Source organism: Patiria miniata, unplaced genomic scaffold, assembly GCF_015706575.1.
Source record: "Patiria miniata isolate m_02_andy unplaced genomic scaffold, ASM1570657v1 HiC_scaffold_30, whole genome shotgun sequence".
Lineage (NCBI taxonomy): Eukaryota > Metazoa > Echinodermata > Asteroidea > Valvatida > Asterinidae > Patiria > Patiria miniata.
In genome coordinates, this window is record NW_024037070.1 from 6,206,712 (window position 1) to 6,219,759 (window position 13,048).

At 40.2% G+C, this 13,048-nt stretch overlaps 1 protein-coding gene across 2 annotated transcripts; it reads right to left on the reverse strand.

Annotated features, from left to right (window-relative positions):
- Window positions 1–8,133: 8,133 nt before the first annotated feature.
- On the reverse strand, window positions 8,134–13,045 carry LOC119739128 (solute carrier family 52, riboflavin transporter, member 3-B-like). Of its 2 annotated transcripts, none has more exons than XM_038213956.1 (3): window positions 12,878–13,045; window positions 9,279–10,674; window positions 8,134–8,496 (listed from the first exon to the last, which is right to left on the reverse strand). In XM_038213956.1, the coding sequence occupies exons 2-3, from the start codon at window positions 10,614–10,616 to the stop codon at window positions 8,236–8,238; spliced, it is 1,599 nt and encodes a 532-aa protein (XP_038069884.1). In that variant the 5' UTR covers window positions 10,617–10,674; window positions 12,878–13,045; the 3' UTR covers window positions 8,134–8,235. The 2 variants fall into 2 exon arrangements, with proteins under 2 accessions (XP_038069884.1, XP_038069885.1); XM_038213957.1 differs by having other exon boundaries at window positions 9,279–10,696.
- Between the last annotated feature and the right edge of the window lie 3 nt (window positions 13,046–13,048).

Below are 13,048 nucleotides of genomic sequence, written 5' to 3' on the forward strand. Positions count from 1 at the left end.
GAACAAAAAATAACAACTCAGTTTCCGATCAATAACTCAAGAAATACAAGATGTATTTAAACTGAAATTTCGTGCAATTAGTTTCCACGATGTGTCACAGAGGGGTATTGAATACCACGAGAAACAGTCCGACGATAAAAATAATATGATCGTAACAATGTAGTGTTTTACACGCGAAAAATACACATTGATTTTCATTCGGATTGCACTTGTCGCGCTTAAAACACTGTATTGTTACGGTCAATATTGCTTCATTGTTTGACGTTTTTTTATGAAATTAAATCTCGTAATGTTAAACATAATGACAAATCACCAGACGAAAATTCAATTGAAATCATCTTGTATTTCTGGAGTTGTTGCCCCCAAAACAAGTTTGGTGGTGGATAACTATCGAGACCACTATTTATGTGGCGCGCCCTCTATTACATGAAAGAATATTGGTGCGGATGCTGCACTATTGAACAAAAATAACAACTCAGTTTCCGATCAATAACTCAAGAAATACAAGATGTATTAAACTGAAATTGCGTGAAATTTATTTCCACGATGTGTAACAGAGGGGTATTGAATACCACGAGAAACAGTCCGACGATAAAAATAATATGATCGTAACAATGTAGTGTTTTACACGCGAAAAATACACATTGATTTTCATTCGGATTGCATTTGTCGCGCTTATTAAAAACACTGTATTGTTACGGTAAATATTACTTCATTTTTCGACGGTTTCTTATAAATTTAAATCTCCTAATGTTAAACATCATGACAAATCACTAGACGAAAATTCAACTTAAAACATAGTATTTCTGGAGTTGTTGCCCCCCAAACTCGTTTGGTGGCGGATAATTATCGAGACCACTATTTATGTGGCGCGCCCTCTATTACATAAAAAAATATTGGTGCGGATGCTGCACTATTGAACAAAAAATAACAACTCAGTTTCCGATCAATAACTCAAGAAATTCAAGATGTATTAAACTGAAATTTCGTGCAATTAATTTCCACGATGTGTCACAGAGGGGTATCGAATATTACGAGAAACAGTCCAACGATAAAAATAATATGATCGTAACAATGTAGTGTTTTTACACACGAAAAATACACTTTGATTTTCATTCGGATTGCATTTGTTGCGCTTAAGTAATATTTTCATGTTCCACAAGTGCCAAGGCATCAATACAAACTACTTTCATTTTCTCCTCTCGTTGCAACGGTATCAGCGAAAAGGAAAAAGAGGGGGTGACGGCCACGCCCTCCGCGCTTTTAGGGCCGCTCTTATAAGTTAATTAGTCTGATCTAAATTGCTCTTAAGTTATATTTCCATAATCTACAAGTTCCAAACTATCAAAGGATACCGGTTTCGTTCTTGTTCTCAAAATTTTGATTCATTGCAAAATTTGCCACATTTGGCATGTCGCCAATAGGCCTTTGTCTAATCTATCGAAACTTTAGACTGGCCATTCTATGATCATCAGAGTCGATAAAACTATACTTTTAAGACAATCAGGGGATTTGTTCCTGAAATTTTGATTCAACCCTATCCAGCTCTCAGTCTAAAGTGTGGCCTAGTTATTTACGGAGGTAGTCCAGTAAATCGGCCACATTTTATGGGGCTAGGAGCAAGTTTTTAAGGGACACTGCAATGGCAACTAAACTTGGGAGAACCGTCATTCATCTTGAACCACGTAGAATCATTATGTACAAAGTGTGCAATTGTACTTTAGTCATTCAGGTGACCAATATATTTTCACAGGCAGCAACAATGACTCCGTCAGCCTATTGAGTCTTGAACAAACTATTGAGTCTAGCATTTAACAGGTCACGGGGCTAATGATTATTTCATTTGGGGGGGGGGGGGGCCTCCACACCCCCATACCCTCTTTTTATTGCTTCACCTCTGGTACAAAGGCAAGCGTTTCATCATATTTTTCTAATCAAAAAACATTCTCATTGTTGTCATTTTCAGGTACTGTATACCAAGGCAGCGTCAACCACTACACCCAAACAGATGTCATGCAGTCATCATCAGTTTTTTTTTTAAACAGTACATTTATATTGAAGAGGATATCATTTCTGGGAAGGAGGTCATAAGAATGACACTTGGATTATGGAGTACCCCGGCCCCATGTCCGGGGCCGGGGTACTCCATAGAACTTGGCCATAGGCTTTCTGTAATTGAGATTAAATATATACTGGTAATGCCCCTTCAATTTTCTGGTAACTTTAATTAAATAGCAAGTTACTAAAACCAAAGATACCAAAAAACAAACAAACAATAATTCCCCCTTTTATTAAATTGAAGCTGCAATAAAGCTGAATGCTATCAAACATATTTGTATGTCGCATTCATCACCTAGTAGATTTAATACAGTTTAAAGCTAGAGTCCATCATTTGCAGCCATCCGAAAAGTAACTGGCGTAATTATTGTTGAAAAACAAACTTGGTTGAAAGATAGTAAGGGAACTAAACTCCCTGTGATGTTATTCTTTCTGGGAAGCTGTCATTTTGAAGTAATCAACGAAAGAAGGCATTTCCAACGGTGATTCTTAAGAAGCACCGTAGGAAAATTTAAATTAGTAGTTCGTTTTGTTATTCAGCGCAGCGCGCACAAGTATTGGAACAACGCACACGCGCGCGCGGTTGTTGTAATTCGTCGGATTAGTGCGCGACGTCGCGTATAGCTGCAATTCAAAACAATTCAAAACATGATTCAGTAACTTTTGATTTGAAATTGAGATCTTAGAATGTTGTTTTTCTCGGAATGTGCAGCTGAAGCTTAGCTGAAACTTCATCAGGTTAGTTGCTCAGTATCCTTCATTAGATTTTGAACCCTCTTGTTGCTTCAAACGAACAAAATGCACAAATTACAAATGATGGACTGTAGCTTTAAAATGTAACAAATGTATAAAAAGGCAGCTTTTATTCCATGATGGCTTCGATATAACTTTAATGCAACTGCAGATACAAATAAAAAGTATTGTTTTTAAATAAATGTCATGAATGGGAAAGCATTTTTGTGTCTTGTCCACTGTCCAGCTTAATTGTGTAGTATATCAGCCAATTGATGTAATGAATATTTAAGAGCATTTACAGCCAAACTGTGCAAGTATGGCACGGGGGAGGGGGGGATATCCAGATTCGGATTCAGCACCCTCGAATCATCTTATATCAGCTATTTGCAAGTTGCCTAAAAAGTTTAAGTTGAAAGTCATTTTCTAGGCCGTCAGTTGACGGCCTATTAACATCATTGCCTTGTTTTCAAGCTTTTTGAGTCAAGAAAAAACAGGGGATGAGTGACCACTGATAAAAATAGCTAAAAACAGCTGAAAAAGGTGTAAAAAATGCTGAACTATGGAAATCTCCAATACTTTTGTACACAGCAAGTGAGGGGAAAAAGCTGAAATCCAAAACAAAAAAAAGCTGAAATCAGCTTAAGCTGAGATTTCACATCCCTGAAAAAAGAAGATGCATATGTTGCGGGTTTCTCAAAAAGTATCTATATACTAAGCAAATGTCGACAGCTTTCGATCAGACTTATTGTAATGTTGTTCCTTGAGTCTGAAAAAAAAACCACGCTTTTTCAAATGTGTTCATGACCTTTAAAGACTTAGCAGACATTGCAGTGAACCACACAAAATAAATGAAATAACTCAGGATAATTTATTCTTAAATTTACAAAATACTGTGAACAAAATGCCGATTTGTGTTTACACAAATAATTACTTAACTTTACACACCTGTGGAAATGCAACCTACATCAATTTCAAAGCAATAATTACCGAAAAGGATATTCCAATAGACATTCCAATAGACTTGCGCACATAAACCAAAAAAAAAACAACAACTAAAAACTCCTTCCATAACCCCATTTGAATATACACCCCCCCCCCCCAAATCGTTTTAAGCATTTTGTGACGATAACATTTTGTTCTATAGAACGGTATTTAAAGCATTGGGAGACACTAAAAATGTGTGTCTCTAAGGCCAAAAAAAAAAAAATACCTCGGTCTCTGGTCAGCGCATGCGTCTTTTTTAATCATGCGCGTCAACCTTTTTTTCCCTTCAAATTAACACAGAAGCTACAACAGCGCCCTCTACTGCCGCACCTTCTCAAATTTTTGTACCAAGGAGCACCAAGGAATTGGGAAATTGCACCAAGGCAAATGATAAAGGGCACTAATGCAAATTATGGAGGACACCAATGTATAATTAGGACACCAAAAAGCAAAATAGTACCCGCCTTATCTGTACAATTCAGGCTTGAAAAAAAAACACAAAAAAAAACACAAAAAAAACCGCGTCGCCGCATCAATTCCGAAATTTCGGTCTGACCAGAGACCGATTTTTTTTTTTTTTTTGGCCTAATGTTAAATAACTTACTACAAAGCGTGTCCGTGTATCGATCTGTGCAACAAGGTCACAACTCCATTCTGCAACAAAGTCGTATCTCGACGTCCATTGACTTTGTGTGTACATCCGGTTTACTTTAAGTGATATACATACACAACCTTTTAACATTCTGAAACTTGTACGGCTCATTTCAAGAGATACGACCTTGTTGCACGTACACGACAACATTTTAAGTGTCTCTGTAAGGTGCATGTACCACTAAATTTTGGAATTCAAATATGATACATTCAAATAATATTTTTTTTTTTTACGAAATAGATTTTATCACAGATCATTCTGAAAAGACTTCACTTAATTCTCCACAATGCAAAGCAAAAGCGACACCACCATATTTGTCCATTGCACAATAGTCAATACAGTTGTAACAAAATACTTTAAACATCTGGTACCATAAAATGTATGGGTTCTTTTACGAGGCATATACATTGTAACAAAATACCTCCAATGACTGTGGGGGCGGGAAAAATACTTTCAATGCATGCTCAGAGATCTAGTTACCACAAACCATAAATGCACCGTAAAACCTCACACACAAAATATACATGTATTCACAAATGTCACGTTCCTTGCCGTCTTATTGTAAACCAATAGAAAAACACTATAAAATTATATCACTAAAGCCGCCCCCCCTCCAAAATAAACCCTAAAACCTATTAAGAACCATTTTACAAATACTTTGTGGTAAAGACTTTCTGTGAGAAAACCCCCAAAAATCCTAATTTCATCTTAATGTCAAAATGATCATCTAAGTTAAATAGCAATCATAGAAATATGTACTGTGCGTAAGTTAGTGGTTTTCTCCACATAAGAATACATGTACATGTACAAATGTATATGTCTTTAAACTTATTAAGAGTAAACTGTCAGTTTTAAGGTATGAATATTTTGTAAATGGTGATGGACCTTTTGTTTTATTGTTTGTTATATTTTGGATTTTACAGTTATATAGCTTTTAAAAAAGTACATGTACAATTCTTTCCGTATTTTATTATTCTTTTGCTGATTGCACACACCAGAGAACACATTTCATGTAATTTTTAAGTGACAATTAAATTTGAACATTGAGTTTATGTGTGTGCCTTTCACAAGAAATGGTCCCAATGTTGTGGATCTGCTAGCCATGGAATTCTGTGCTTTTGCTGTCAGCACTCTTTGCTTAAAAGGTTTAAAAATGTTGCAACCTGACGCCACATTTTCCTTCATGTATCATCTCAATGAAGGTCATTCTTGCAAAAATGATGATAAGACATGGATCTGGGACTGAGAAACATTTCCAATTTTGTCATGTTTGTTTGGAAATACTTTCTTGACTCTCCATAGACTTTGTACACAATCGGGGAAGTGTCGTCAGGCTTCAACATTTTTCCCTTAAAAGTAATATACATGTATATATACAACATTTCCAAACATCAAAAAACAAAACTACCAAATTTTTATGAAATACCTCACTTGACTGTCAGTGAATAATAGTTTCAAGCATCCTGTGAAATCATGGCACCTGGTGTGCTGTCTTTCTCAAGAAAAGTGGAATTTTGTATCAATCTCCAACGATGGTCGACCGACCATCGTTGGCAAAAACAACCAGCCTGGTGCAAGCCAGCTAGTCTGGTTCCCTGACCTGAAAATTGCTCTGTTTTGTCTGAAGTAGGGTCAGGGTTTTTCCAGCATGTAGGAACATAAAACTTAAAACAGGTCAGTGTAGCAATATTTGCTATAAAATACTTACCCCCAAATCCATCAATTACAGCAAAAGTAAATGTTGTTTATTACATTTAAAGGGAAAATACAACATTTGCAAACATCGAAAAATAAAATGACCAAGATTTTACGAAATACCTTACAGGATGTTGGTAAATGACAGTCTAAAGCATCCTGTAAAATTATGGCACCTGGTGTGAAGTCATTTTCAAGATAATTGTATTTTTGTTTACATTTCCAACGGTGGTCGGCCGACCACCGTAGGAAAAACCTAACTATTTTTTACTACTGCTCCAAATTTACCATTTTTTCAGTCCAATTTTGTTTGCTAATTGGTTTTATGTTCATGAATGGGTGCAGGTCAGCTAGACTGGTTCCCTTAGCGTACAATTTTCCGGCATCTGTAAATTGATCCATTTCATCTTCAGTGGAGTCAGGGAACCAGACTACTTGAAATTTTTTGTTTTTTTGGGGTTTTTCCAGCATTTTCGAAAACAAAACTTCAAACATGTCAGTGTAACAATAATTTGATGTATTATACTAACCCCTCAAATAATTCATTTCTGAAAATTTAAGTATAAGCCAATGATGTACATTCCCTTTAAAGCTCACGCATTGACCTTCAATGCTTGAACTGTGCAAGCACAGAATCCTTAGCTACGAGATGTACGCGCATGAGCCAAAGCCCAACAATTCCATAACTGATTGAACATGCATGTACATGGATATAGCACCATGGAGTTCTTATTCCTCCATGGTAGCACGTACATGTAGCACACACTCAAATAACATTACATGTATAACACATCACCCACAGATTCTGTTATCTTGATTTAGTACTATACCCGTAGCAACCAAAGTACTTTACCCATAGCAACCAAAGTACTATACGCATAAGGCCAAAAAAAAAAATATTCGGTCTCTGGTCAGACCAAAGTTCCGGAATTGACGCGGCAACGCGGCTTTTATTTTTTTTGGCTTTTTTTCTTTATTTCTTCAAGCTTGGATTGTACAGACAAGGTGGGTACTATTTTGCTTTTTTGGTTTCCTCATGTACATTGGTGTCCTCCATAGTTTGCCTTGGTGCTTTCGATCATTTGCCTTGGTGCAATTTCCCATTCCTTGGTGCTCTTTGGTAAAAAAAAATGAGGGGGTGCGGAAATAGAGGGCGCTGTTGGAGCTACCGCGGAACATTTTGAAAAAAAAAAAAAGATCGACGCGCATGATTAAAATCGACGCGCGTGCTGACCAGAGACCAACTTATTATTTTTTTTGCCTAACACCCGGTACTGTGTGCAACGGGTGTGCGTGTTGCACATATTGTTCCCAAGAGCTAGCACTACAGAGCTAGGTTCAAACATTTCATGAAGAGGTAGTTTGTTTGGAAGTAGAAATACAATGTACATTTTAATTGTATTTAGATTAAATTAATCATTTATCTCTTAAAAATCAAGCAGAATCTGTGGGAGAGGTGTTATAAAGTAAATACTGACTGCTTTGTCTCGTGGTATAGTAAAATAGCCTTCCTGGGTGATCCTTGGAGCATTCCATTCCATTTTCCCTCGGCAAAGTAGAATGCTTCATGGATCACCTCGGGAGGCTGTTGCAAAGACATTTCTTTTGACATGGCAACGGTGTACCATTGACCAATCACCATAAACTTTATAGTCAAGGGTAAAAGGTAGAAATTGATGATTTGGGGTATATTTTTCTCATCAAAAAATTAGGGTAGGGGCTGTCAGAATAGGGTAGGTAGGGAAACCGGAAGCAGAACTATTATTGTTTTTGGCCTGAGCATAAACAACACAAGGTCTGGCCTGAGACCTTGACACAGTGCATCCTCCAAAATCAGCCCCACCTTTTTACTACCTCGGCCTCAATCCTCCAAAATCCTCCGTTTTGCAAAGAGGATTTTGGAGGATTTGAGAAGGTTAGGGTTAATAACACTTTTAAGCAATTAAACAAGGCTTCTTGCTCTCCCCATGATATTTTCAATTTTCACCCCAAAATAAATTTCTTCTAAGTGCTTTTTTTGCAAGCACTAACTTATTTCTTTGAATGAGGAATTGAACAAACCAAAAATATCCTACAAAACTCTTTTTCCTTGGAGTGCCATTTCAAGACGATTACAGCGCAGAGTACAAGACGTTGGATTCAACCACCTGACACCTTGGGAAACCCTCGCACACGTCTTCATAGTACGGCTGGAACTTGTTTACCACGTTGACCAGGGGCCACATGACAAAGGATCCAATCAGTGAGCCGATCTGGGTGACGCCGCCATACCAGATCAGCAGGCTACGGTTCCCCGGTTGGGTCCGCAGGATCCAGGCAATGGTGGCTCTGGTGTAGATGAAGAAACCCATCATCGTTATCCAGGCTAGGATCTGTAAGGGTTGCGAAGATGATTAGGCTTCATTATTTTTATTCAATCCAGAGTAATTTGCAACCGTCAAGATTCATTACAGTGAATCTTGTACTAAAATGAGGCCAGTTTTCTTGTCACATCATGAGAAAACTTTGTTGGTAGACATTAACCCCAACAATCCCCATCCAGTCAAACTCCAACACCAGGGTTTGTTGGAGTCTGTTGGAGTGAGTACTGCACTAGTAAACTGATTATGCTTTACATGGGGGCAGGCATACCATCATAATCAGAGTCCAACAGTTTGGGTGTTGAGTAATGCATTGTACATGTACCATATGGTGTTGGAATTTGCAGGAATGAGGAAGGTTCCTTGGGTAAACTTCACTCAAGGGGTTAGAGTTTAAGAAACATGTTTCATTTTCTACCTCAAAACTCAACAGTTATACTGAAACACATGTTTTTGCTGGGTTTTTTTTGGGGGGGGGGGGGGAAGGTAAAGACTGATATGAACATGACTCATTTCCATCAAGGGTTTTGTATGCATTTGGGTTGATCTTCCTTTGGCCTTTCTGTATTCACCTTTCTCAAAACTACTTGAATTATTGGCAAGGATGTTCTGATATTTAAAAATTGGGAGGGGGTGGGAGGGAGACCTCAGAGGATAAATCTTCTCCCCCAGGGTTTGTGTTCCTGGGTCAGACTGATGACAGACTGCACAAGCCTGGATCCCATTACCTTCAGCGTTGTGCAATGAGAAAATTCAAATAGTGATAACATTTATGTATGCAAAGATCAACTTACGATTAATGCACTGCCTATGGGTTCATGCTGTAGGGGTGGTGTAGGGCTGAGAACTGCCGTCAGCATGCAATACGCACCGACCGCCGTACCGCACAGCGTCGTCGCCCCAACCAAGGCCAGATTCGTGGACGGCACCAGCATGACTAAAGTAGCAGCCATCGGGTTGGCAATGTTTGCTAGCGTAGAGGCGAGCAGGTAGGTGTTGAGACCGTAAGGGCCGCAGGAGAAAGACTGAATGGACGGCAGGGCACCGTTACTGAGAGAACAGACAAAACACAGCACTGCAAAGAGGTAGACCCGCTGTCTTTTGCTCAGGACTCTGTAGTCTGTGGGAGCTTTGCTGCCAGTGCCATCCTCTGTGTTTTCCGGATTCTCCTGGGGCACTGGGAGTACGTCTACACTTAGATCTTCATCCCCAGGGTTGGTAGGGGGCAGTTTGTCAGTTCGGTGGGTGACGAGTGTGTGACTCTCTGAGGAGGTGGATGAACCTGTTGTGGAAGTTGATGCTGACGCAGGACGAGTGTAGATGTGTTCCTGCTTGGCCAGTGGAAGGTAATTGAGGGAGGTGAAGGCGATGCCACATGTGAGCATCATTGCAAAGAGGAAGCCAAAGAAATCCTGGGGAGGGAAACGAGCGGGCGAGTCTCTGCTGATCCAGTTGGTGCAATTCTGCAGGATGGTCTCGTTACCGACCGTGGTCCGGTTGATGTAGGTACCGTTGGCCACACACTCCACACTGCCGACTCCTTGGATAAGCGCCATCACGCTGGGGAGCAGGGAGCTCAGGCCTTCCCCGATGAAGTACCAGGTCAGGTAGGAGCTCTTGAGCAGGGACATGAAGGGCGTGAAGGCCACCGAGGAGGTGCAGTCAACGATGGACAGGAAGAAAGCCAGGACCAGCAGAGCGGTGCTGTGAAGTTTGCCATCAACCTGCCACACTGTGTAACGATCCCAGAAGAAGATGAGCAGCAGGGAGGAGATGCAACCCAGTGTGACGATGATGAAGACGGTAGGGATCTCAATCCGCTTGTCCTTCATCAGGAAATAGTGGGTCAGGGAGAAAGCCAAGGGTCCAACGTTGGCAAGCTGGATGATCACCGTCAGGTACGAGGCTAGGTTGTAGTTCTCGGGGATGTTGAGGGAGACTAGGAGTGGGAGCTCCACCCAAAGGCCGTTGATGGCGATCCAGGACCCGACACCAAACAAGGTGGTCAACAGGACCACGGGGACGCGGACTCTTAAGGGACTCTTCACTTGAACTGTTTCCATCGTGGCGACGGTGGCGGTCACTGTGGACTTGCTTAGGAGAGGCTCTTCTTCATGTGTTTCATGGATCATGAACCTGGATTGATGTCTGTGCTAGTTGGGCATGAAGCCAACTAGCTGGGCAGTCTATCTGTAAAGAAAGCAACAGTAGACTGTAGCCTTGTGTAAAATAAGTCAATGTAAAATAACCAGTTACTGTACATTACGAATTGTAATATGAGTCAGCACATGTACATCATTATTCTATACCTACATGATTTCCTAATCCTTTATTTTATGTAAAATGCCGGAGTCTGGGAGCATTTTAGTGGATTTTGCAACATCAAAATTAAGTAAATGTACATGTATTGTTATATTGTGTGCAGTTGTATACTGTACAGTAAACTCCAGCCCAGTCAACATCGCACAAGTCGTCAAATCGCTCAAATCGGCTGTCTAACTGTCTGTAATGCATTTGCATTGAATTTTTTATTTCTAAGTCGGCTTTAATAAGTCGCCATTTCGCTCAAGTCGTCGTGTTACTCTCGGTTCCCTTTCCATAAAAAGCACAACAAAATCCTTTGTGTAAGTTGGCACTTCCTGCACTGGGGTTGGCAAGAAGTGTCGAATGAAAAGTGGTTTGGCGCGGCCCCTGATCGCTGCATCGGTACGGTTCGTGGTGTCGCTGCACAGCCAAGCCAAGGCCAGCCAAGGGGTTCACTGCATGTATTGTGAGCATGTATCATCAATACCAATACCAGTACCCCTTCTAGGCCTATACGCATGCACTCTGTCCATTTTGGGTGTCGTCTTATTGAATGATGCAGTCAATACCACGCACGCATTTAATTCGTTAACTGTACACGTACATGTATGTATTACTATTTTGTTCACGTGGTCTCCACTATCATGACTATCAATACCCCAGCCCGTGATGATAACATTTGAGGATTATTTCGCTGGAATCAACTCAACTTAAGCATTAAGGAGATAAACCAGGGTAACTCGAAGCCAATTAGTGCAATGAATCGTATGTGCAAAAAGGCCGTTCATGTAAGTCGGCAAAATGATGACATACAATAGATGTCGGCATTCGCGTAAGTCGTCACAAATTCTCGGGTCCCGAGAGTGCCGACTTAGCCCGAGTTTACTGTATTTTCATTGCTTTGAGAACTGTCCCGTCTGGGGAAAATGTCCATACTCGATCGTTGGTTAACCTCATACATGTACAATGCACATTGTCAGATTGTGCGCGCACATATGCGTACGCACTCGTGACTCGATTGAGAACCACACGCCAATGCTCCCCTACCTGCCTACACGATCATCACATGATCATCGGTAAGTGGGGCAACAGTAGAGGGTGGCGGCGCGACAGTAGAAAGAGGACTTGTTAAATGTGATGATCATTGGTAAGTGGGGCGACACGAGAGGGTGGTGGCGCGACAGTAGAAAGAGGACTTGTTAAATGTGATGATCATCGGTAAGTGGGGCGACACTAGAGGGTGGTGGCGCGACAGTAGAAAGAGGAGTATTCCACTCAACGTGAATACGTACCGTGATATATTACTCATGAGCTTCTAGTGACGTCATATTTATGCATATTCATTACTCGCTCCGCTCTCGAACCTTTTTATGCTACCGAGCATGTCAGCTGGAGCTGGAGTTACTCAAGCTAGTTCAGTTGATTCCTAAATTTTAAAATTAAGGCAGTGTATATTTTGCCGGAGACGGCAAACCTTTAGTAAACGTTAGTTTGCTGGATGCACTGAACATGCGCAGTTACTGTTTTTTTGTACTTTTTTGTACTGTACGGTTTTTTTTGACAAATTTTAGTCTGGCTCCATGCCAAAATTATCGTTGTAACCTCTTATTCACAAGATGGGATTCAGACCATTTTATAATTTCGGACTTTATTTCCCTTTTAAAAAAAATCCTCCAGAGCCACAAATCTGAAAAAGAAAATGTAATACTTTGCAAAAAAATGTTTGAGACATGTTAAAATAATAAAAGAAGAATATTCTTATTTATTTGGGGGATGAGAAAAAAAACCTTTAAAATGTGGTGCGATCGGAATCGAACCCGAGTCATCCTGCTTACTAGAGCCTTTGCTTAACCACTACACCGAACGCGCTACACAACTTTTGGTGGGAATTTAATACATCTTATAATTCAGCCCTATCTTAAAGAGTACAGCGCCCTCTGTTGATATGGATTGCCGCCGGCAAACCTTTAGTAATCATTAGTTTGCCGTCATTACCTCCGGCAAAATATCCACTATCTAAAATTAAAAGTGCGCATGGGTGGAAAGTTAGCCGATAAGTCGTGTAGGTTCCCGAAAAATTGCGACTTACCAGCAAAAAAAACCCCTTTCCATCTGCGATTCTGAGTACATAAATGATAAAGACATAGGCTTAAGCCTTAAACATGACAAAAAACAACACGCAATTTCAGAGCAAGAGGTTGCTGCTGTCGCTGATGACGTAACATACAGAAAAGCAACAAAAGAGGGCGCTATTGCCGGC

Coding starts and splice junctions, on each gene's coding strand:
- LOC119739128 (XM_038213956.1), bottom strand. CDS start 10,616: ATGATCCATGAAACACATGAAGAAGAGCCTCTCCTAAGCAAGTCCACA. Junction 8,497..9,278: donor CCATAGGCAGTGCATTAATC/GTAAGTTGATCT, acceptor CAACCCTTACAG/ATCCTAGCCTGGATAACGAT.